We start from the raw sequence: 25,987 nt of genomic DNA on the forward strand, positions 1-25,987 counted from the left end.
GGGATAGACCCAGTACCGATCTCCAGCCGGACAGACCCAGCACAGGGACAGACACAGCCAAAGGGAATACCCAGCACAGGGGTAGATCAAGCACAGGCATGCGATGAGATGGAGCACAGACATGGCACGTAAGGGAGGTAAGCCTTCTCGTTATACAATTTCTCATTCCTTCCTTGTTCCTGCCGCCTCCTGTCCGTCGCCTGTGATGTACACTAGCTGAGTGAGGGATTGGTGATGCCTGCCTCGTTTCCGATAGCTCAGTTGGGTTAAATCTGAATGATCTCTCATCGTCGCTCATTGACAAAGCTGACAGGTTATCAGGTGTTGATAAAAGTTTGCAAAAGGCTTTAACATACGACAGTTGAAATGGTTTCCTACTGCTCCCACTCGCGATGAGTTGACCCCGGTCGATCTGAGTTAATGCATACGGAAACGGTATTTCTGGACGGCTCTGAGCCGACGCGAAACCACCAGGCAATTTATACCGTGAATGCGACGGGGATATCACTCATGCTATATCGAGAACGCGTCACCAGCAAGATCAGTCGGCTTGGAAAATTTCTCAGCGAATATGGTTCCGGCTTGAGCTGATCTCCAGTGCGAGCCTACGTATTAGGTGTTTAATAGCTGCGCAGCGGTGACGAGTCGTGGTGATGCCTCGTCGGTTAAATCGAAATGTTAATGTTAAGGCGCTAAATGATCGGCACATTGATGTCTTGTGCGCAAAATAAAACATTATTGCATGTAATGCGCAGGTCATCTGCTCAATGGCAGCCAGTCAGCGCATCATGGACAGTGTAGCCAGTCTTCACGTCAAAGTGAACCTCTCATAGTAGGCGTTCTGCATGTTCTGGAGCATCAACAATGATGCAAACGGACAATGAAGCATAATAAGGGACTCGTATGATCATCCGCACACTCCCCACATTCCGTCCTCCGACCCTGAGCTGCCGTTCCCACGCTTCCACACGCCCCAGCCTTAAAGACCTAAGGCAGATCTTGATCCTCTCATCACATACCCCTCTTTGAAGTCCCACGAGCACATCTCCGTGATCTCCCACCCACGCCAGGTCACTGCCTCCTAAGCAGCTACCACTTCACATCAGACATCACAGAAACAACTACCATCTTACATAAGGCATAGCAGAAACCACAAGCGAGCTCCCCCCCCCCCCCCCCCGCCCCCGCCCCCTGAGGCTCCTGGTTCGTTTCCCTCGCGCACGTGCTCGGACCCGATACCTAGCGGGGCCGCTCGGCGGGGCGCCGATCGATGGCGGACGGCGCTGACTGACGGAGCTGACCAGTGCTCTGGGAGCGGGACGCCCGCTGGGGTCTCCCGCTGGCGTCTCCGGCTCCGGTGACGGCGCCGCTCCGCCGCCGAACGGCCGCCGCCGGCGCCCCGCCGCGCCGCCGTCACTGACAGCGCGCCGCACGCGGCACCAGCACCGGGCGTAGCGCGGCGGGGGGCCGACAGCGCAGCGGAAGCGAACACAACCACGCGGGGGCGAAAACGGCGCAGCGGCAGCGAGCACAACCAGGGGTGAAGGGGTGAACACGGCGCGGCGGGAGCGGGCACAACCAGGGTTGAAGGGGCGAACACGGCGCGGCGGAAGCAGACACAACCAGGGATGGAGGGGATGAACACGGCGCGACGGGAGCGGACACAACTAGGGTTGAAGGGGCGAATACGGCGCGGCGGTAGCGTACACAGCACGGTAGGAGATGACACAGCACGGCAGGAGAGGGCACAGCACAATGGACACGACAGTGCAGCTGGGTGAGATACGGCAGATGCAACACACCAGGGGATGTCCGGTGTATTGCATCTAACACCAGTACGAGGACTAAGCATGAGGAAGCTGAAGCGTTTCGTTTCGTTACGGCACTCCGAAATTTGGATGCGTGAATTCGAGTACCCACATCTATCAATTGTAATGCATAGATGGGTTGTTCTGAAAATTTGTTTGGCTGGATCTGAATATGTCTTATTGTAGCTTAGGCATCATCAAATACTTGAGTTGTAAATGTCAGCGCACATGGTTGATTGGTTTAGTTATATTTTTCCTCGTCAGCGGGTTGACAGAGCGCACAGGCCACGGCGAAGGAAGCCCGTTGTGAGGCGTTGTGTACGCCGCGAAGACCTGAAGAACAGCTTCGCCCCGACGTGAACCAATGGATGCTAATGAGCGCAGACGACGCGCCATCGCAGAAGACGTGGGGCTGCTTTAATCAAAGTTTGATCACGCTGAATACCAGGCCCCGCACCACCAGTGGCCAGAAGCGAGAAGCTGGAGAAAGACCATAAATGGAACCGAAAATTGAGCATTGGAGTATTTGGCTCAGCACCAAACATTCGGATAATCCAAAACTTTGAATAACGGAATCGGTTATCCCATTTGAATGCAGGCTTATATAGGTAGGTCTGCAGTTAACGCGGAAGCAATGAGGAATTTTAAAGACAGCGGCTAGAGCAATGGATCGTCAAGGCAAATGAGAGGTTTGAATCATCGAAAACACTTTTCAACTGTATAATATTTTTCCACCAAAACCATAGAGGGAACAGTTGCCCTTAAATCAGCTTCAGAGACACGGCGAATGCAGCACAACAGTGAAACTGCCGCGTACGTTATGTGGACCCAGGGTTACTTCCCTCAAATGCTATACTGATACGAAGTGATTCAGAAACATTTTCCACAACATTTTGCGTAATCGCTGAACATTTTCGCGGTATAAAACTCTGTGGTATGTCATATTTACGCCTAGCGCGCAAAATCTGTGCTACGCTGTAACAATAGCTTCCCCAATTCTCCTATGATGTCCGTGATCTGTCACGCCAATAAGTAAGGTTTATGAGCATGTCACAACTGCACATAAATTTAGTTGAATGTGAAGTCGCTACGCAGCTCCAAAGATCCGAATTCGAAGAGAATATTTGGATCAAACGGTTCAAATATTGGGACTCATCGATTGAATAATGCTAGCTAGCAACTCGAATATCCGATTCAATTCACCCGTGTATCGACAGTTATGCAAAAGCGATCGCAAAAAGCAAAAAAAAGACTCCCTACCCATGAATTCGAATTTGCATACCTGTATATTGGAAACGAAGTATCTGGATGTTCGAAACTAATTATATGGGCGCTCAAAACCACCAGCCTGAATATCCCGTCACCCACAGGTAACCGAATGCCCAGTTAAACTTTCTCACAGCCGTGTGCTCCGGCTGGTGTGCAATGTCTGTTTTCAATGTGAAACACACAAGGTGTAATGTGTTTCACGATCTTTTTGGACGGAAAAACAGAGCCTTCTGCGGAGGTCGTGGTGACACGCCTTCACGTTAGCTGACGGGCGCCAATCGACGCGGGGTCGCCAGTGCGAGGCCCGTCGACGAGTTACCCTGGCACACCACCCGACTCGGTCCTTCCTCCAGAGCGGGGGGCGGGGGAGGGGGTCGAGACGCGCCTCGGATGGATCTCGGCTCGCCGCTGACATGCAGTGATCCACTCCCGGCGGGCGAAAACGCCGCGATGATCGCCAGCGGCTGCGCTGGCTCGGCGGGATAAGCATGCTCCGTCAAATGACGGCAATGGATGTGACGCATCGTGGTGGGGGCCGGATGGAATGAGGCCGTTTCAGAGGTATTGTAAACCGCTTTAATCATGCTATATGCGCTGTAACGATCCCACAGAGACGTCGTCTGTCAAATATTGTAAGTCAAGCCCGTGCGGAGAAATCGCCACGCGCGTCATTGCATTGCTGCAGTTAAAATGCGTCCAAATTTCAAAATAGAGGAAGGCATTTTATTGCTTTCCAGCTGTTTCAAAATGAATGAGCATCGCAACAGCCGCGAGCGCTCTGTAAGTTCCACACGTCTGTGGGTTCTGAAGAAGGAGGGGGTCAATATAATTATCACAACCCAGCGTCAAGGTTGTTACGTACAAATAACGCATCTGACGACTGTGATACTGAATCTGAGCAACATTTATGGTTCCCAGCTTTGCCATGCTTAACATCGTACCTCTGCGTCATAAATAGGCGATTTCCAACTACTGTGGACCCAGTGCAACGCTCAATCAAAGTGGACTGTGCTTTTTACTTCGGTGACACGTGGTTGTTCGTGCGTACACTGGATGGTGTATCTGGTATACCGGACACAACATGCCGCAGACGCGGCATACAAGGCCAGCGCCTGCGAGAGACGCCGCCGTACGGTCTCAGTTAATACGAATCCACGTTCACGACCTGAGCATGCAAGCTAGCTATCTGATCTGCCTACTCATGCCTAGTGGAGTTCTTCTTTGATGAATAAAAGGCTCCCGCGACAAGCGCTTATTGAGTCAAGAGCTACTATCTACCGAGCGAACAAGCTATCCTTACCCGTTTACAAACAGGAAAAATTGCATTCCAGACCGCAAAAAGTCAATTTGTGCGGCTTTCACCGCCGTCAACTTATTTACGGCTGAATGGCGACGCACTAAATATCAAAAAGGAACCATACAGTCCGTATCATCGTACCATTGTGTAAACCACGCCGCGTGTGATGAGCTCACTTCCTAGACAAGCACACCACGTAATTCATATGGCTGCCGCTGGACGCGGAAAGCAGGCCATCACACCACCACCAGCACTGGCACGAGCCTCCCAGCGCTGTAATACCAAAGGCCCCGATCCCAGAAGCGCACGTTGAGCAGCACTTTTTTGTTGAGTGCACACGGTGGGTCCATTGCCAGCCGCGTTATTCATGCAGACCCACGCCTTGCCGGCTCTGGGCGTTGTTGACGCAACCGCCAGCTCGGCCCACTTCGGCGGCGGGCCGGCGGTCGGCACCCGCCCCCTGTTTGTCTTCGTTACTGGAGACGGTGGCCAGCTCATGGGTGGGCTGCACGCGTTGGGCCGTTGGTGTGAGGATGGGCGCAGGGGCCGCAGGCCGCGTGATCAGCCCAAATGACCAATGTGTAGGGTCTGAAAGCACCTTTAACATTACACATACCAGTCAAATCAAATTTGGGTAAATGTTATCATTTTCGACATTGTTTCAAAGGAAAGAGCATTCATTGCTGTAGTAAACAGATTCTGACATGCATACCCATGGCTTATAGTGGGGCACTTCAGGTAATGTACGCATTGTGAGGAGGCGCATTTATTCGCCGGTCTTTACATCATGCTGGCGGATGCTTACCACGCGCTCCGGTAGGGGGCAAATTCGGTACCTCCCCGATACATCAAAAAGTGAGAAAGCTAACAGACACCAAATTCACCAGGTAGGCAAGGAGAGATCCGAACTAGCATTAGTTCAATGTTTAGATTTGTAGATTATGACCTTCGGGTCAACTGAGGTCAAATAAGCACAAACTCACGATCAGTGTCAGAAGTCCCTTCAGACTTCATTACGCAAACATCAATCCAGCTACTTCCGCAAGGAAAACATTTTTCAGCTATTTTCGACTCAGCGCCGTTTTTACCGTTTAAAGATCAAAATGACAAACAGATGTCTAGATCTTTTTCGTAAGTGACGTCAAAATCAGCGTGAAGAGCTATGGTAGCCGGCGCTTGGGGTTTATTCAGGTCAGTGGTTTCCTCTGACCTGCAGAAAGTCAACATAATAAACCTGATAACGTTTCCGTAATCACGACATGTTAAGTGAGCACAAAACGCCATCTCATCAAATAAGCTGTCTAGAAAAAAATACGTTTGATTTTTACCTTGATCTGAACTTCATCACACACTGAAATTAGTTGTCATCGCATCAATCCGTTGTCATGTTAATGGGGTGCCGGAAGTGTAGTGGTTAACGCGTTAACCGCCGCGCGTCTGGGAAACCAGAGGTACGGGGTTCGATTCCCCGCGGTGCCCGCCCTTCCTGCCAGGGTGAGAGGCAGGAGACGCCATATGGCCTCAGCAGCTGAATGCGTCGTAAAGCCCCAATGGCAGAGGTGTCATCCGCATTCCAGCTGTGCAAATGTCGAGAAACCATATCAACATTCTAAAAGTTAATCAATATATATGTTCTGCATAAGGTTAATAGCTGTCCTAAGAATTTCCTTTGCTAACAACGATTGCAGGATCATTACACGCCCCGAGATAGCTACACAGAAAAACGTCAAATGTGTTTGTTTCACGAGGTTTAGTTATTCAATCGTCTACAGCCCTGCCAAGTTTGGCATAGCTACACCCCACTGCTCGTAAGTTATTCTGGACAAACCAAATGGATTAACTGCCCCAACTCCACCCCACCCCCCACCCCAATGCACTCCACCAAAGCGCATGGTATTGCACCTTCACGCTTGGCCAGGTTTTGCGGGAATTCGATGCAAATGCGCGGGGCGTCATGGGTGCTGAACCAAACACAACGCATAACAGACGTATAACGACATGGAATGTCAGGCGAGGCAGCTAATGATGAGTCAAAGTCGGCTAAAATCAAATCAGAGAAAAAGTACAACAGATTGTTCTGAACATGACATCAGCTAGCTGTAAGCCAGCTTAAGTTTGCAGGGATGGCTCCTGGACCCAACCGTATGTACAAATACAGCAGCCTTTGGCCCAATCTAAACATAAGATCCCCCCCCCAACGGAAAATGGACTCGCCCGACTTGAATACGTCCGACGGTGGTGCGGCTGTATCTCCCATGGGAGCCGATGGATCAGCTGTGACCAGTAAAGTTTAACGATCACCAGACAAGGGGGCTGCATACAGCCTGTGACGTTTGTCTGGAACAATTTGTTAACCACTCAGCACGGCATGCTGAAACGTGCAATGCCCGAATCAAGCACCCGCGAAGCTCAGTCCACTCAGGTTCCAAACCGCAATTGGTGCGTCAAGGACAGCAATTTGTAAGGAAATGATTTGTTAGCCTTTAAGACCTTGTTAACACATCTTGAGTGCCATTAGGGTGGTTTTAACGCGGTTTGATGAGTGCTACCCACTGTTCTTGGTTTCCTTGTCATACCACTATAAATGTTTGACAACAGCGTGGGCCTATCCGCACAAGGCAGCTTGACCTTGACCCGATTTGATTGTGTACAGGTCATACACACTAATGGGTTACCATCGGCGTATGATTCCGTTTTCCAACATTTAACAACAGTGCAGGTTTACATCGCAATGGCGCTGGGGCGTCAAGGGCTCTGTCAGGAGCCTCTTTGTGAGCATGCACGGCGTCTGCGTCACCGCAAGGATTGCATTGCGCGGCAGAACCTGCGGAGCAATTCTAGTTTGAATGTAGTTACATTTGAGAAGAACGGAAAACGAGTGCCATCACTAGCCCATCGAAAAATTCACTTTCCGTCCTTCTAACACCACTCAAATGTCACAACACATAATCACGTCGAGAAAATGTATAACCTCGCGGATAAAGATTGATGTTTTTGCTCGCACGACTGCGTCCAGGCGCCGGGTCATGAGAAACTCTCTGGTCCCGTCCCTGGGCGTTCTCTCGTCCACCATGACCTCACTATTTTCTGACACTTGGTACTGTCCACACTCAAACGCTAAGCATGAATGGGTGCAGACGCTCCACACACAAAAATGAGCTTAAAGCATATGTTCTTTGTGGCAAACAGAAACACCACCCAATGTCTACAGATTGGAGACATTTTAAATGACTGAAGGTGGAACAGAAAGCTCTGTACCACCGGCTCAGTGGCCCAGTCTCATTAAAAGAGTTGTACTACCCAGCCGGCCACCGAGCATTGCAGAACAGTGCGACATAGTTCGCCAGCTACACGAGACACATAATGCCGTAGTCAGCTATAACTAATTTAACAAAAAAAAAACAGAAACGCGTAAGCTGTGCTTCAGCGGCGCCGATGCCGACAGCAGGCCTCTCCCTGCACTCCCACCCCACAGGACTGGGTCGCTTCAAGATTGAGTCGCCTAAGACTGAGCTGACTTCACTGCTGAATAAAGAGGCCGATATGTTTTAGATAATGACTCCAGAATAACGCAGTTGAACGTGCGCTTCTTTTTGCATGTTGTGAGCTTTGTCTGCGTTCTTTTATTGTGCTGGACTGTGAACTTGTGATTAGTCATACGAAAATGAAAGCGTTGAACGAACACATACCACGTCACGGTTACACACCGTTTTTTTTGTGAATAAACGGTAGGATCAGCTGACCGCGCGTACAGCATTTCCTCCGATTGGTTGAGGGCTTTATGCATGCATTTACATGGGACCTTCCATCCAGTGGAAGCGCTCACTACAGCCGCAGCGAAATGCGATCGCCGTAGCCTTGGAATCGGCCACGTTCGCATCGTATGTTGGTCTACAATCCCGGAAATTTGAGCTGGACCCCATTCAAATCGACCGCTTCATGGCATCGTACCGTAGAGCCACAATACCCCCCCCCCCCCCCCCCCCCAGTGGGCAACATTGGCGCGGGCGACGCGGGACTCGGCCATGTTCGAAAGCTCAGCAAAGCTGCCTTGTTGAGCCACAGCAGCTCCACCCACCACGTCAGATTCCGTCAGAATATAGAACACAAAACATACTCATCCCTGCCAGTTTTATGAAAACGGCATGCTTGAAACCGTGCTTGTGCACCTTAATTATAACGTACATCACTTTGCAACACTTTCAAGGTTACAAACATCTTCAAGACCTGTTTTGCCGAACTCATGGCGAGTAACTCCTCTCAAGGCATTTGCTTTGCAAACCCATGGCAAAACAGACCCCATGCCACAGTGCCTGGCAGTACCATCTTGCGATACAAGCGGGTCTGGTTGGGTAGGTAGCCAAAACTAGCTGGTAGTCTATACTGGCTGATAGCAATGGCTGGTAACTTAACTGCTTTCTCCTATAACGTCATACGTGGTTCCTAAAATAGAAAAGAAGTATGTTACCTACGTTCAATAATTTACCCGTTTACTCGGCATCATCCACCAAAGGTTACATGTACTGATGTTCAGCGGCGCCGCGAGCAATCTGATGTCGTTTCCCACTCGGCTTCAGCACGCTATGTCACTGTAACAGGAGCCCACCGGGCTATGGTTCGGAGAAGGCTATAGGACACGTCTCCAGCGCGGATTGTGACCCCGGAGCTGGACGCGGTATTGGTTTTCAGATCCTCTATGCACCTGTCTCACGGCCTACGTCTTTTGAATGATGGCTTGGCTGGCGCAAGCAGAGGCTAAATGCTGAATGCCCAAATGTCCGGATTACCTTCTTAGCGGAGGTCACCGGATAGTAATGTAAGTCACTGGTTTCTTTTCGGTCGGCTTTTTATCCTTTTCCCGGCTTCAGCTATCTCAGTCTTTCCCATCATGGCCAGGGAAAAAAATAGACGGTGCTTGATGCAGTAGCACACGGTGCGCATGAGGCGGGGCCAGATGTAAAGGACAGCTGTCAGCTCGAGCTACCTCATTGTCAGTCGGGCTCAGTCAACTATTTCGATCGCGATGGAAATGTGGAAGGTCGACGGTATACAACTACGATGTCGGCTTATTCGCCTTCAGCCGCTTTGTGCAAACACTTCTCGTTGCTAGGCATGCGCTTATCTTGCTGCATTCAGATGCGCGGGGCCGTAATAGATAAACACACGCTCGGGTGGAGGTCAAATTGCCCCCCCCCCCCGAAGGTTTTTCCAGAATGGTTTCCGAACGGCGTGGTGAAGCCGCGCCAAATTTTACATAGCTGTAGAAAATTGAATAGCAGATCGTTTGGCATTAAAAATTGTAAAGTACCTTGTAAGGTCGCTGACCTATGACAGGTCAAAGTCAGACCATGGTTTCAGCGAAGGCAATTTCTAGCGAATCCTTCAATCTGATCCAACAACGGTGTGTTAGACGAAACCATACATCTCTGAGATGCTTTCTTAGGCAACACAACAGTTGAATGAGCAAATTATATCGATCTAAGGTCAGGTATGAAGGTCACACCAAGGTCAAAACCAAACTGTTTTGTTACTCTATGGCTTGCTGAATGGGATGGTTTCTGGTGCTCATTTCGAGTTTATTGTCTTTGAGATAAGAGTGGGTAAACTGACCTAAAATGACCCAGGTCAACACTTTATTTTTCAGGAACATACGCCTGGCGCAATCTTTGTCGCTTATTCAAATGCAAACCTCAAAGCAATATTGTATGATTTTGGCCACCTTGACCTTCGAAAGGTCAAACAAGGTCACTGAGCTTTAATGAGAATGTGATATTTTGCTTAGAAACGGTTATCTAGGTTCTGACTTCCTTTGGAGACCAACCTGGAATTTGACCTTGTTTGATCTTTTTTTACCCAAAGGTCATGACCTAGGAACCTGAAACTTTGACCTGAGTGAGTTCACGTACAGGTCAACACAGCCTGTCAATTTGGTGCTTCTGGCTTTCTTAGTTCCCGAGATCTCAGGGTGGCGTCAAACTGATCCCCACCCAAGCGAAGGGCATCTAGGCGGCCACCCAGGCGCGTGTTAATGGACCAGGAACTTCACTTCATTCTATTTCCGCAAAGTTCTGTCCATAACGCTGTGACCATTATCGTCTTGCTATGGTACACGTGTGCGATTCGCACAGTGGAAATAGCGAGCCTAAAATATTATTAAGCGCTCCATTAGTTTTATTCGAGATAACCATGGAGGCACGAAATAACATTTGATTGCAATGTACAAAATTGTGAGAAAAGCATTCATGACTAAAACATAGTTAATTGAAGTGTAATCTTAGACTGTAGAACTGCTGCTGGAGTCCCTGTCGTGTAGGCTGTGTAGCTCTGAACGGTCTAGTTTTTTTTTTAAACGAACGTACACACGAAAAGTGCAAACTAAATTACCAAATTGCCGGTAGCAGTACGTTTACAACCCACATCGCGATACTGCCGCGCAAAAGCATGCGGAATGATAACGGTTAGCATACCAGATGCATCGTTCCATCTGTAGTGCAACCAGCATATCAGTATAAACGTCATCGGTCAATAAGCTAGGCAATAACTGTTATGTTTTCCACACAGATGACTTACAGTCTTGACCAAATGGCTTAAAGCAACCATTGAGGTTCAGCTTTTGGAGCGTGTCATTAATCGATACCCATTACTGCATACGGCGGTCGAATTGGATAGTAGGCCAATGAAATCGCCATTTTTCGCTGCAAACCAAAAGCAAGCTCTCTATTTCACCAACTATTGCGCTCACCAGTCAGGGCTGACAGTAACCCTGCAGAGCAAGCATCATACAAACACGCTCCATAAATTAACTATAATTAGAGTTAATGTCTCGGACGTGCTTGCGGGCCTGGTCACCAGTGAACCAGTGCGACCGCTGAACAACCGTAGCACAATTTGATCAATTATTGTGCTGACTTAAGTCCGTTCTTACTCTTGCATATTCAAATTGCTAGTCAGCAAGTGAAAACTTGTGGAAAGCCAAACAATCGTATTCATGTCCCATGAAATCAGTTTGCTGGTTCGCTGGCTGGTTGACGTCGAAAGCAACAATGTGCGCATGTCGGGTTGCAATGGTAACCTCCCACCATGCATCTAACGCGCAAAAGTTGCCTTCATGTTTAAGCACCTTGTGTCCTATATTTTTCTTCTCCAACTCGTTTGTTCCATATCATAACATAATACTATTGTATATATATATATATATATATATATATATATATATATATATATATATATATATATATATGTGTGTGTGTGTGTGTGTGTGTGTGTGGTGTGTGTGTGTGTGTGTGTGTGTGTGTGGTGTGTGTGTGTGTGTGTGCGTGTGTGTGTGTGTTGTGTGTGTGTGTGTGTGTGTGTGTGTGTGTGTGTGTGTGTGTGTGTGTGTGTGTGTGTGTGTGTGTGTGTGTGTGTGTGTGTGGTGTGTGTGTGTGTGTGTGTGTGTGTGTGTGTGTGTGTGTGTGTGTGTGTGTGTGTGTGTATATGAAACGGATCACAAAACGATTCCGCCACCCCGTGAACACATTTTTAAAAAAGCATCACATACAATGAGATTTTGATCAAACGAACGACCAGTGACGTCTGATACCCAGGTCATCAAATCGTACCATTTCATGGCACAGAAACGTGAAGAAAGTAACCAAATGGTCTCACAGTTGCAGGTGCGCCATAAAAATATCGCATAACTTGAAGAAAAGCGAAGGTTTCCTAAAGATGTAATATTCCGCACTCCATTGGCGATATGATTCTACAGCTCAGCTGGACGTGGCGTGAGGACGTGGTCAAAAGTTGCGGGATTGTAACGGATCGTAAAAAGACGGAGCATGTCCTCAATGATGGCGTTTTGCCTCTCCTTCCGATGGTTACCATTGCATTCAGAGTTAGCAACAGCGAACTACAGCCATGTTTGCAAGCGTGTGTGATACGAAACGCTGCAGGACGGAAAGAGAGCTCGACGGATTTGGCACCAAAGAGCATATATTGGTACCAGTGCCCTAGAATTCCCGACTTTGGGTGTAAAGCAGCACCCTGTGAGAACGATTTTTTCCTCCTTTTCCACATATTTTAGTGGAATTTTTCACTCCTTTCTGATATTGCCTAACCACACACCAAACCCATTGTTCCCTTTCAGAGGTTTTAAGATGTCATGTTAAGCCGAGCTCGTTTGAAACCATCAAGCACAAACGAGGCTCTACAGAACCAAGACATCTGCGGCTATATCCTGCTACACCTACATTCGAATCATGTTTATGTATGCAAAGAGCAGGGGCAACCGGGTACCTTCAAGTCCGAGAGCCCCAGCGACTCAAACCGCTTGCGTGCATCAAATTTGGTTTGTTTGCCAAGTGCAGAGCAATTTACAGCTGTGTGCCAAATACAATGTTAACACGCATCCCCCCTTTTTTGGTCGCACCACGTAAGCACCACACCACCAAAGCAAGGCGTGAAACGAACACCAGCAAAGCATGGTAGAGAATTTCACCTAACGTATTTCTTTGAAACCGAAGAAACTTGACCATTAAATTACACCACTCCCGAAATGCAGGAGTGAAAAATTCAAGAAATGCCTTTCAAATGAAATCTTAAGCCTGGATATCACCGTTTAAGCACTCATTTCACAGATTTTTAGTCGAATGAGATGATAGCAAAATTGCCTAAAAATATCACTTTTTATATTGATCTAATTATTTTTCTTTTTTTGCGTCTCATACAAGTGTGATGCAACTTTAATGTTCCTTTCTTTCCGATCATCTTTAAAGAAACCATCTTTGGCTTAAAATGTCGACTGATTATCCCGCAAAATATTCCAACTGCTAACTCGCACTTGTTTAATACACGGATTGGATTCATTCGCCAGCCGCCCAAACATGTTTGATATGCATCCAAGAGTAAACAATTCGTTTGGAATGTAGGAGACAATTTGAACCACGGAACTCATTTTTACCGCCCTTTTTACCCTGTTAAGCCCCCAGTTAGTTGTTTTCTTTTGTTTGCCCATGCCGGGGCTCAATAATGATTAATCTTCTCCACGCCAGTTTTACTACCTCACCACGTTACATTATCCTGCCGCACATGCTTTGGGACAGATCTGACGCAGCTAGTACAGAAGTGTTTGGTAGCGAAATTCTGCCCTTTGAAACTGTCGTATCATGCAGATGTTCTCTTACTTATTTCGCATTTTACTCTTGCAGGCTGGTGGGCATGATGGATATTTATATTTTCGGGTGGGTTGGATGACCCTGCCTGTCAGCAAACCATGTGAAAGATATTGACTTGTGTGCGCGGGCATCAGAAAAGAGCGTGCGCTGAGAAGGTCAGTAAATTTATCCTGTGGAAACTGCTAAGTGCTCAACTTTCCTGCTTTTAGCACATGATTTGCTATCAGACTTAGCTATTTTATGTTGTACTCGATCGAGTTTTGTTCATAAGACAAGCTATGGTGCCACAAGGTATGTAACGAAACTATTTTGTTCCACACTCTTGGTTAGTTGTCTCAAATTTGTTGAGGTGGCCCCTCATGTCTGCTTTAACATGATGTTGCCCATAGTTGCCATTGTTTGCTGACTGGCAAATGGCTGTACTATAGATACGCACTATATTTTTAACACAGGAATACTCTAAGCTGCATAGCAATTTCAAGATGATGTATACATAGATTTCCAGCAAGCAGACTATCCCATTTAAAATGTGAAGCCAAAAGCTCAAACTTTGTCATTAAACATGAATCAACAAGCCTAACTGGATGCCTTTACTGCAGCTGAAAGGCAAACAGCAACACTGGTTTTGCGGCCATCTATAAGTTTGGTTACGTTTGGAGACGAGATTGCTTTGTGGAGCATACCCACTACTGTCCTTCATAAAGGCTAACCATGACAACCAGATTAAGTTGTTGAAAGTGATTCGAGGTGATTTGATGTGTGTGTTGTCAACTTTGTCTGCTGCTACAAGCTGAAACAAACGAAATGAACCAAAACAAAAGTTGTAACCAACCAAAAATCAGTTTTATCATGTTTTATTACAACTGCTGCTGTCAAGAAATAGGTAAGGTGAGTTCAGATTATGTTCAACACATCGGCTACTCTTAGCTGGGTTAAGTTGGTTAATTGCATGGAACATGGCGGTGGGAGTTTTGTGAGAGTCAATGGCATGCAAATGCTACTGTGATACAGATAGGTTAGACAGAATGAGATGAGGTAAGGCTTCTTTAGGTTAGGCTTAGTTAGGTTGCTTTCATGGAATAAGCATTGCTCCGCATGTGTAAGAAACAGTAGCATAATATCTTTTCCTGGCCCCATCTTAACGGAAGCCAAAAGCATGTCTGTCGTGTTTGACTTGGTGATGTGCTGATGTGGCAGGCGTCCAGGGCTTTTTTGTTTCAGTGCGTTAAGCTTGTTGATTTTTGTTGTTGAATTCCCCTCCTTTGCTCTGCAAAAAGTTTTGTCATGTTTATGATATTACGTCCACACCAACTTCAAATGCACGTCTTTGTTTGCTGGAGCATTTCTCACCGACCCACAAGTTCCAACTTTTGTGAACTGAATTTTCACTTCCGTAGCGTCTTTCTGCGATTACATGTTTCACTCCCACCCTAGTTCAAAAGCGATTCTAGCTTACTGTTAGGAGCCTGCCTTAAGGCTTACCGCAAGTCAGGCGAATAATACCAAGCGGACGTGGTATAACCCACAACGACTAACAGATTCTTGGCTCCAAATAACCCGTGAAAAATGACTAGTACACCGCAACACTATCGGTGATTGATCTGAATACCGTTAGACCTAAAGCGTCTGTTTTTACCAGGAGCGATTGCATACCCGGCGACCAGGAAAAGCAGAAATGCTAAAGCGTATCGGTTGCACCGCATCACTCCGATGCATGTACAGTCAACATAACCCATGCGATGTGTTTGAGACTGTCAGGCGTCCTATGTGGAAGCTCTGTGACCGTAAGGACATGTGGCTGTTCCTGCTAGGTGCGACCAGCCACAACGTTTGACCGCGATCCATTTTTTCGAGGCACAAATCATCCCCATTACAAAGGATGCGTAACCTGAGCCTCCTGCCCGGTGCCCGGCTCGAGGAGTAAACAGAAACAAGGATTGAACGGAGGGTATAGCATGTCAACTATCGTCCCTAAGTAAGCACACTGTGCCGCACAACATCTCCAACAATGTTCAGAAGGGCGGTCTGCGTGTTGCGCGTGGCGAGCACGCGCCGCATTAGACGCGCGCTGCCCGCGGCGATGCAGAAGAACCAAGCCCTGAAGTGGCAGGAGAGAAAAGAAGTGCACGGATGAATGTTGGCCGTAAATGCCATTTGTGTGAGGTATTCAAAGTAAATTGAAACACACATTTAGTTTTTTTCCGGGATTCTGGGAGACATTGCTACCTTTGCCATTATCCCACTCATCTCAAAAGCATACGCCTTTCCTTCTCTTCTTCTTTCTTAAGTCTTTCCGCACTTCATCCTTGGCTCGTTTCCCTCCCGCTTGGCCAGCGCCAGTGCGCCGTTTCTCTCCTGCTCGCCCAGCGTCAGTACGCCGCTTCCCTCCCGCTTGGCCAGCGCCAGTGCGCCGTTTCCCTCCTGCTCGCCCAGCGTCAGTACGCCGCTTCCCTCCTGCTCGCCCAGCGTCAGTACGCCGCTTCTCTTCTGCTGGCCCGGCGTCAGTACGCCGCTTCTCTCCTGCTGGTCCAGCGTCAGTACGGCCGCTTCTCTCCTGCTGGTCTGCCGCCAATGTGTCGCTTCCCTCCTGCCTTGCTCAGCGCCAGTGCGCCACTTCCCTCCCGCCTGCCCGCCGCCAGTGCGCCACTTCCCTCCTGCCTTGCCCAGTGCCAGTGCTCCGCTTCCTCCGTGTCCGCTCGGACCCCAGTGCTCCGCTTCCTTCCCACTCCCCCCTCCCCCCCTCCCCCCCCCCCCCCCCCGCCCCGCTTGGACACTGTCAACCCGCTCACGTGCCGGCACGACGAAATCGACGCGGCGGCCGCGTCCGTCGCCGTCGAATCGATGGCGCGGCGGCAATTAAGAGCGCCAGATAACGCGCGGCCGCGCTGTGCCGTCGCCGCCGGCTGCCGGCCGACCGGCGGCAAACGGCGCCCGTCGGCTGGCCAGGCTCGCCTACAAATGGTCCGGCTGCCGCCCCGCCTCCTCCCCCTCCCCCGTCAAAGTTTCATGTTGGGAGAGAGAGCGGCACGATAACGAGAGACCAGGAGTCAGCAACAGTTGGGCATGTGGCCGTGTGCTGGCGCCACCGGTCCTCTGTCGAAGAAGAGACGCAATTCGTATGGTGAAGCTCATGACCGATATGGTGAGGCCCATGCAGAACAGAGTTCAGATAACGCATCAGGGATCAGTCTGTATTATACTTTGCCTTGCTTATCACGGTCCATATTGCACTTCAACGAACCCCGTTCTAAATTGTTGTGCCATGTAAGGCTGGGGTTGACACTGAATATCACAGCTTTTAAGATCACTTTCACTTGATCGTATAGGTACCGGCAAACTCAGAGTGAGAAGAATAGAAGGGGGGGGGGGAGGATTTACCTGTCTATCCACTGGTCATGGAAAAATTTCTTCAGAGCTCACGTGCAGTGAGTAGATATGTGAGGGAAACTAATGGGTGGTGTGATCACCAGCAGCGACCCAAGTCGTGCCTCCAGGATCAATCACGACAACGTTACCGTGTGCGTGGCTTCGTTTGCGCGCGTTTGTACGCGCTCTGTAGGAAAGGCTCGCGGCCCGGCTTCGGAGGGGCCCGTGCAGCGAGGCCTTGCGCCCCTCGCCTGTGTGCTGGCCAGTCGAGCAAGCAGACGACGATCTGGTTGCATTGCCCACGGCTTGTCAACACCTAATCATAGGGGCACACTTGCAGCGAAGCAGTAATGGTTAATCACGCCTTGACGGCCACAGCCATGCCGAGCAAAAGCCGGCGGGTTCGAGGTTCGTGGAATGCGAAATAATTAATTTAGCTGGCGTCCGCCCTGCACAGTTTTCAAGGCACACATAGTGAAGCTTGCAAACGTTTTCGTTTACAACGGTCGTTTATCAATAGTGCATGGCCGGGGACGTCTAAAAACTCGGCACCATCTTGATACACCGCATATTTTCGGCAACCTCTGGCGTCATCAAACTCCCCACAATGTGGAGCTGAAAGGTTACCACCCTTACAAAGCATGTTTTCAACAAGCGTTGGTGTATTGCGCAGGACACTGATTATAAACGTTCGCCGAAGATTCGTTTGTTTATTACCCATAAACCAGAGCCGGACACCCGGGCAGGCGTAGGCACACTGTTCCCAACTTTGGCGATCTCCATTTCTGCTCCCAAACTTTGGGCTCATGGCATTAACTATCGCGGCTGGGGCCGTGCGACCGGCCGTGTCATGCCACAGTTGTGATGGTGGACGTTGGCAAATGTTGTACTCCACATGGGAAGTAACAGTTACACTGTCAACGGCATGGAACGGTGTGCCAGCGCTGGTATCATGTGACTGGCATCACATAGGAGTGAGACCGCGATGAGTCGGCGCTACGCTAATGCCGGCGTGGGCTTTGCTCTAGCCGACGACCATGAAGGAAATTATTTTTTGATGCGTTCATTCGGATCAAAATAGTCGCATAAATTCATCACAGCTAGAACCACATATCAAACCGAAATGAAACGTACCGAACAGGAAATACATCGGCGGAATCTCATCTGAGCCTTCCGCTCGCAAACCTCCCGCCTTTAACGCCGGTGATGACATAGAAATTGGTCATGGTGGGAGCTTTCGCTACAGCACCGTTTCAAACGGCAACAGTTATGCCTCAGTAGATTCATATACTCATGTCAGGCATTGCCAAGCTCGTAGACGCAGCCAAAAAGGATGAAGGAAGATTATCAACGTCAAGAAAATGTCTTGCTTGGATCGGTAGTCTGCCGTTGTTACATAACATCTGGCGGGTACGGGGTCAGAAAAGGCTTTATCGTCTTGATGATCATATTTTATCAAAAAGTGCCAAACGATCATGGTACGAGCAGACGCGTTTTTAACTGCACGATTCCCAGACTGAGTTTAGGATAACCCTAGTTTGACTGCGTCGATAATTCTACACTTCTCGCTAGTCTGATTGGCAATCTTTAATTGCATGATTGGAACAAAAATAATTCACTTTATATCACCACACCATCACATCATCCCATTTTCAGCCCTTTCCGCTGATAATGGCTGTGCGCAAAGCACTTGCCAATGGCATAGTTTGTGTCTATCAGCAGCAATAAACATGATTTTGCGCCATGGTATTTGTGCCATTGTTTTGTGCCATTCTCGTCTGACTTTTGTTGAAAATAATACCTGTCATTGTTCCCTGGTCAGAGCCCATGGTCTCAGGGCTCGTCGAAGTTTGCCAGTGATCGATATCACCAGCAGCCAAAGTAGCGAGCTGCAACAGGAGCTACATGTTCGTGGACGCCGTCAATGGGCGCTGTCACATCCAGCCTACCGGGATTTCACGAACCCGTGCCGGCAAAAGCGGACACACAACACGTCCTCCCAGCACGCGCAGACTACATCCCGACCGAGAGAGACGGCACTACTCACCGGCGCACGCCGAGAGCAGCAGGCACCAGACGACGCTGGCAGGAGGCCGGCCCGCCCATGCTCGCTCGCACACCGCGGCCGCGCGCCGCAGCGGCGACGCCTCCAGCCGGCCGGCCGGACACCTGCGGCGCGCCGCCACAACCGCGCCGACTCCGACGAGCGACTGGGGCGACGCCGCGCGTCCGTCGGCGGGCAGGGGCGGGGGACCGGGCGGCGGCCTTCGCGGTCGGGCGGGCCGGCGGCGGTGGCGGCCGCGAGTCGGTCGGCGACGGGGTCGATTCATTTGACGGGGTCCGCCATCTCGGGTACCAATCAGCGCTGAGAAGCCCCTAGCTCGTCCGAAGGACTTGGAGCGGCGGGTGCGGACGCGGCCACTTGTCTCGTGGAGCTCGTCACGGGCGTCAACGCTCCGCACCGCGCCTGGCTCCACGTGCGGGTTCTCGAGGGAGACACATCTACAACGACGCACTCAAATTGAACCGAGTAAGAGCGGTGGTGTATAACAAGGCTCGGCTGTGTTGGACTTCAGTGTGATTGGTTAGGACGAACGGAGGGCTTCCGCTATGCGTACTGAGCCTCTGAGCCTTCTGTTGGAGTCTACCGAATTTTCACCACTTTGGTGAAGGTGACTTCATGAAATGCAGTTTCCATTTGAATCAATTGATCTGCATTAACCTTGTATTTTTCATTATGTAATAACAAGGATTGTGTCGCAATAGGCAGCGATAAAGATGAAGGCGATCTGAGCTGCGCACTCATGTTGCACTTTCGTGTGTGTCTCACCAACTTGCTACAGATACAAGCAGTTGGTGAACAAACATTGGTCTCAGTGCCTCCCAGAGTATTTTAAAATGGAGCCTCACGGACAAGTTATCACGAAACGAGCTGCATCCCCAACATAACAGACCTTACCAATCAGACCATACAGACCTTACCAGCAAGACCATACAGACCTTACCAGCAAGACCATACAGATCTTGCAGTCGGCCGGCACACATCATTGGTTGGTGTAGCATGGATGCCTCTCCTCAGCACCTCTGAGTTATTTGCTGAGCTATGCGCGAGCAAATGCGCCGCACAGAAAAAATCCGCTTCCAATAATGCCGGAACGAGACTGTCTTTCTGGGTTCCGAAAAAGACCGTCGATGAGTTCCCGTGCCTGTCAAATGGATCGTCGGGCACGAGGCCGGGGCGGCTCTGGCTGCACAAAGGCAGGTCAGCCTCAGCTGGGGCGTCGTCTGACAGCCCGCTGACGGCGCCAAGAGGCCTGCGCTGAAGCGTGGACGGCCGATGTGGGCCGAGGCGGGGCGGCATGGCGGGGCAGGTTGGGCTCGGAAGGTGGCAGATGCGCCGCTGTTGCTTGGGGAAGAGGCCCGCCGCGCGGAAATGCTGAGATCGACATGAGTTTCTGCTGCTGTCACGGGCCTGTGTAGTCGTCGTCGTGTGTATTTCGTTCCTGAGACGTGTCGAGGGATCAGATCTGGCCATTCTGACTTTCCGTAGCATCGCGTCGGTGTTATAATATGCCCCGAAATGGTTTGGGCAAAGCTTGCTGCTTGCTGAGCCGTAGCTGCAATGTGCAGACGGTGAAGCTCACACTATGTGAACTTGGAGGCGATCACTGTGAGCAAGAGAAGAATCCCTCGCGCAGCACATCCCCCGCTGGGGCAGCACATCCCCCGCTGGGGCAGCACATCCCCCGCTGCGGCAGCACATCCCCCACTGGCGAAATGTATCAAATGTTAGCATGCATGCGGGTCTCAATGGAAACAGTGTAGAAATTGCAGTTAGTTATCTATAATTTCACGGTGTCGCCGGAGAATGTAATTAACCACTTCGACCGGAGACCATTTATTAGCTGCAGGCTGCACTGTGAGCAACTCCCCATCGGCAGACATTGGTATGCTTCCCCACATCCGTTTGCTCTGGAATCAGACCACCTAATGAAAAGAGAGCGGGTTCGAGGAATTTCAAACGAAACCGATCCGGTCGCACCGATCGCTAGACATTCTCTGTCGTCACCCCGACGGCGACCCTCGCACTCCATCTTCCACCCCGAAAGCCGCGATTATGCCCGAGAGCGAATATTTATCAGAGTTTTATGCGACTTTTATGCAAAGTAACCGGCCCGTCGTTCTGTGGGAGATGTCGGCGAAACCCGGTCCGCTCCGACAGACCGCTGTCGATGACGCGCATGAACTGTCGATGTGTGTCCACTGTCGATCATCTGAATGCACTTCGCTTGATGTGTCAGTCAGTGTCGAATGAGTCTGCCGTGGGTCTGCGCCTGCTGGCGATAATGCATGTCCACTGGTGATGATCATGCGACCACTGGCGATGGCGCGCGACCACTGTTGATGACGTCTGGTCGCTGTCAGTGATGTGTCCTCCCGATGATGTGTGTCCGCTGCTGCAAATGTCCATCTCCCGCCGATGCCACGCCGCCGGCAGCATCCCGGACGGCGCCGATGCCTGGTGGCGCGCGGCGCGCCGCGTCCGTCGGCCGGGCTCGCTGACTGGCAGTCGACAGGGCTCTCGTCGCCGCCGGGTATTGGACTCTCAGGCCGGCTGACTAGCCCCGCCGAGAGCCCGCCGAGAGGTCACTCATCGGCGCCGCTTCCGCCGCCGGCTGGCAGGCCCCGCCCGGGCCGGGCCGCCGCCGCGCGCCATTAATTGTCGCGCGATGGTTGTCGCCGCCCGCTGACTCGGCTGATCACGTGCGAGGAGGGCTCAGGCCGTCTCTGAGTTGGGAGGCAACGTCCCGAGGGAGCGGGGCTTCCGCGGGACAGCACGTGCGTGAACGCGGGCCCATGCCGCCCATGGCTGGGAGGGGCACGCCGGTGCCGGAGTGGCCTGGCGCATAATTGGCATATTACGCGGATTTGCCGGTGTGGTTTTCTGGCCTGCTCCCAGGCCATCTGTCTTCCTCTGTTTGCATTAGCGTGTCGGGCTGCAGATGCATCGGGCGGGCGCCAGCAGCCGGGCGGCGGAATGTAATGGCAAGGCACCACGCGTATTGGCAAGGTTTGGGTTCCCTCCAGTGCAACTATGGTGTGCTTCATTGGCGTGTGCTATACGCAGTAAGGTCTATTTCTTTGGTAAATAAGTCCCAAAGGAAAATGCACTAAGTCACGATAGACTTCATTCATTCGACTCAATATGCGGTATGCAAAGACAGGCATATCACGCAAAAAAAGCTTAACATCCTAGAGCAGGATTTCAAAGCCAAAATAAAACAAGGAAAGCGTAACTAAATTTTGGATCACGGAAGAGGCGAGATGACCATGTAAACAACAAAGTGTGGTAAAATCCGTGAGGAGACAAAATAGCTGTCGTCACGGGCCGTGGTTCATGCGGTTGGCACATGCCAGACAATGAGCTGAGCACCGGCCCTCCGGGTCTCCGGACCTCCGGGTCGTACAGTGGACTGGTAAATGTCAGCGGGGAAGCTGCTCGCACGGGGAGCCACCCTCTGCTCGATCTGCGCGAACTGCGTATTTGTGCACAACCTAATGTTGTGCTTTGTTAGCGAGCTTGGTGGCGTTCTGTGATGTACGGGATGGTCGTAATTCATAACGTGAAACGAGCACGTCAACGTCCGGCCGAGAACTTCTGCCAAATTATTTCCAGTCGCCGTCAATTTGTCTCCATGACTGCTGCTCAGGCAGCACCGCCATCTTCTGCAACTGGGTGCGGGTCAGTAAGTACGCCCTAATGACGGCTGTTTGCCACATCCGCTGCGTGCCGTCCGCCAACCTTTGAACAGGCCCGCGCGGCTGGTGTCTTTTACCATGGAGCCAATGTGGTTGGAAAGTTTAATCCGTTGTGCCATTAACTGGATCGCATGTATGTGGGACCAGGGTAAACCACGGGGTTCCACCAAAATGGAAGACCACTGACTGGCTATTTTCCGAAGAAATCTGGAGGCAAAGGAAGTCGGCTGGGTTAGAGTGATGAACTAGGTTACAGACCACGGAGGCGATTAAATTGCTTTGCAATGGCTCCGGCCGCAGGCATCCTTGATGGTTTGAACCTTTATCCATACAGTCGTCAGGTAAGGAAATGTCGGCAAATGATTTGCTGAAAACACGTAAGTAAGTTCAAGTAGATAAACGACAGCCCAACTCACGACAGGACGTAAATTGTGAAGACGGGTAAATACCTGTCCACGCGAAAGGATAGAATAGTTCTGGAGCTGGACTTGGCTAGCAACTTTTATTAAGTACACGCTTCAGGTTACGAAGTGAGTGGAACAGGCGCCCTGCACCGTCACTCGCGCGCACACATGGCGTGGTGGTTTTCCTAAGGCGGTGTAGGACAAATATGAAGACGAAAGTCTTATATCGGAGCTGCATGATTAGTTGTTGTCTCTTACAAAAAAAGAGAAATGGCAGCCTGGTCGTCCCACGATGAACGGCCTGCAGCCGACAACCCATCCAAATTACAAGCCAGAAAGGAGGAGCCCACCCTCGCCCCCAATTTGCGCAGCGCCGCCTCGCTGCCATATTTCACAGCTGTTTACTTTCGCAACATATGAAGGTAAAAAGGACTTCCTTCAAGCGTTGTTCTGTGGCACCCTGAGGTCTCGTTCAAAGCTGTTGCTGCTACTTCAATAAGCGCTCTTTCAGCCTAATGGCGACAAACTTAGATGAGCTTGTTACGTCGACGTCGAAGAATGATAAGAACTATACCTACTGCGTCGTCCCTCTCCGCTTGCTACGGTGCACGTACTAACAGTAGCCGGCGCAACAGTAGCCGGCTAAATGCCGGCTACTGTTGCGCAGCCCATCAACACGACGCGCTGGCAGGTTCAGGGCTGATTTCGGATGTGCTAGTGGAGTAAAACACTCAGGCAATCCTGCAAGTAGTGGCCACAGCGGCCGAACGGTTGCTTGAAACCACGAGGCAGTCAGCCATCGACGGAAGCTACGCCGTGTTTTCCGACGGGCCTCTAGCTCGAACGCAATATCAATAGCTGTAAATTACTATATTTCATTTCTGGGCTATGCCTTTCACAATTTGGAACACAAACAACAGGCAGAAATCGAAGCGCAGATGCCCGGCGCAGGGAGGCGAACGTCCAGAAACAAGGGGGTGAGGGGTCTTGCGGCCTGCCTCGGTGAGCATACAGAATCGAGTCATGTTCTCCGCACGCGGTGCGCACCTGGTGCTGACAGAACGCGGCGCGGCGCCTGTGGCCTGGCCTCCGCCGGCGGCCGTTGACGGCGCCGGCGTATGTCATCAGTATGCCGTGCCGCCGCCGACGGCCGGCCGACTGAATCCGACCAGCGGGTCCCCGCAGCGGGCCGACGGATTTCCGACATCTGGCCCGGCCAATTACGCCCGGCTGCCGTCGGCAGCGACGCGTCGGGCCCGACGCTGGTCCGACGGCCGCCTGGGCAGCTGCTGTGGTCCCCACCGCGAAGCGAGCAGCGGCGCAGCAGCAGTGCCGATGGATATGGTGGCGGTGTGCTGCGGGTGCCGATGGTTGTGGTGGCGGTGTGCTGCGGGTGCCGATGGTTATGGTGGCGGTGTGCTGCGGGTGCCGATGGTTGTGGTGGCGGTGTGCTGCGGGTGTCGATGGCTGTGGCGGCGGGTGCTGCGGGTGCCGATGGTTGTGGTGGCGGTGTGCTGAGATGGAGTCGGTGGAACGCCTCCAGAAGGCTGCTAACAGGGAACAGGCCGACGCCGTGTTTTGGATGGGCTTGCATTGCTCGGAGCAGTCGGAGGTGCGGATGCTGGGGACAGGGGGTAGTGTGCGCAAACTTTGGTAAAACATGGTACGTGCCCTCCAACTTGAGATAAAGTTCAGAATGTACTCCATAGCATCGTTTGCTAGAAATGGAAGCGAAAGGCGTAGTGTTTCTTAACTTTCCACAAGTTCCCATGCTCCTTTAAGTAGCTATAACGGTGGGGAATGTTATCTTATGATAATTAGTACAATAATAATGCAATTTTACAGGCACACACATACATACACACACGCACATATGTATGCATATCTATTTATCTATCTACCTATCTATCTATCTATATAGATATATACACCAGTGTAAATGTAGGTTATATATTCCTTTAACCATGCCTTAGGGATGTTGGCCAGAGAAGATTGTCCGTTAAATCTTATAACACATGTAACCAAATCAGTTATCTTGTTCACAACCCTGCTTTCAGAACTCCAGAGTCAATAATCTTTTGGATGGATTTGCTAATGTACTAAACGATATGAAACGCGACGAGTTAAGCCGCAGTTTATTCAACTACTTACGAGTTTGCTGCGCTTACCGGGCCTAGCAACTGGCAAAGAAGCAGACTTACTTGCTTCCTGCGCTTTTAAACACAGATGTCCACAGGGACCCAATAAATAACCAGACATGCACCTGGTTCCCAGTTCAAAGATCTTGGACCTCCGTTCTTGCTGTGTTTTCAACAAACAAAAAAATTGATCATAGGTCTCACTCATTCCCTGAAAAAGCCAAACCCTGTATCCTGATTTCCTACGGTTCTTTAGCAAACCATGAGTCTGGTTACCAGCTCTTGGTTCTTTTGAGAACACTTGAAATCCATTGCTGGTTGTCACTGATTTGTAATAAGTACGAATCCCTGGTTCATGGTTCTCAGCTACAAAGTCATGAAAATCACACCGGACGACACACTTCTTTTGCCGTCACATTTATTAAAGGTCATACACCGCAGGCAAGTCAAGCAATCAGCAGGCTCAGATACTGCAATTGTATCTAACAAATCTTAACTGCTACGTGAGTTCTTAAGTGCATTGGTGAAGGGTAATACGCTCATAGATAAGACTGTAGTAATAGCTTTATTCCTCGGAGAAAAACCAGGAGAATGGAGATATGGGTGCGTTGATATTTTGATAAAGGCGTGGTGCCTAGATATCAAGGCATCTTTATCTCCATTATCCAGTTTTTCCGAGGAATAGGGCTATTACTGCTGTCTATCTATAAGCTTAAATGTTAGTTGAAGTATGATACCTACAGTTTAGAAGTGGACACCTGGCAACTGAAACTATTTCGAAGGACAACATATT

General features: G+C 50.3%; 1 protein-coding gene across 1 annotated transcript in view; it reads right to left on the reverse strand.

Annotated features, from left to right (window-relative positions):
• The window catches only part of LOC119107246 (Down syndrome cell adhesion molecule-like protein Dscam2), a 170,112-nt gene that overhangs the window by 123,731 nt on the left and 20,394 nt on the right, over positions 1 to 25,987 (reverse strand). The window contains exon 4 of the mRNA XM_037230662.1: positions 18,940 to 18,974. Coding sequence (XP_037086557.1) covers positions 18,940 to 18,974 — 35 coding nt within the window. The remainder of the gene's footprint in view (positions 1 to 18,939; positions 18,975 to 25,987) is intronic.

This window comes from Pollicipes pollicipes, unplaced genomic scaffold, assembly GCF_011947565.3.
Source record: "Pollicipes pollicipes isolate AB1234 unplaced genomic scaffold, Ppol_2.1 Scaffold_6686;HRSCAF=7923_pilon_pilon_pilon, whole genome shotgun sequence".
Classification (NCBI taxonomy): Eukaryota; Metazoa; Arthropoda; class Thecostraca; order Pollicipedomorpha; family Pollicipedidae; genus Pollicipes; species Pollicipes pollicipes.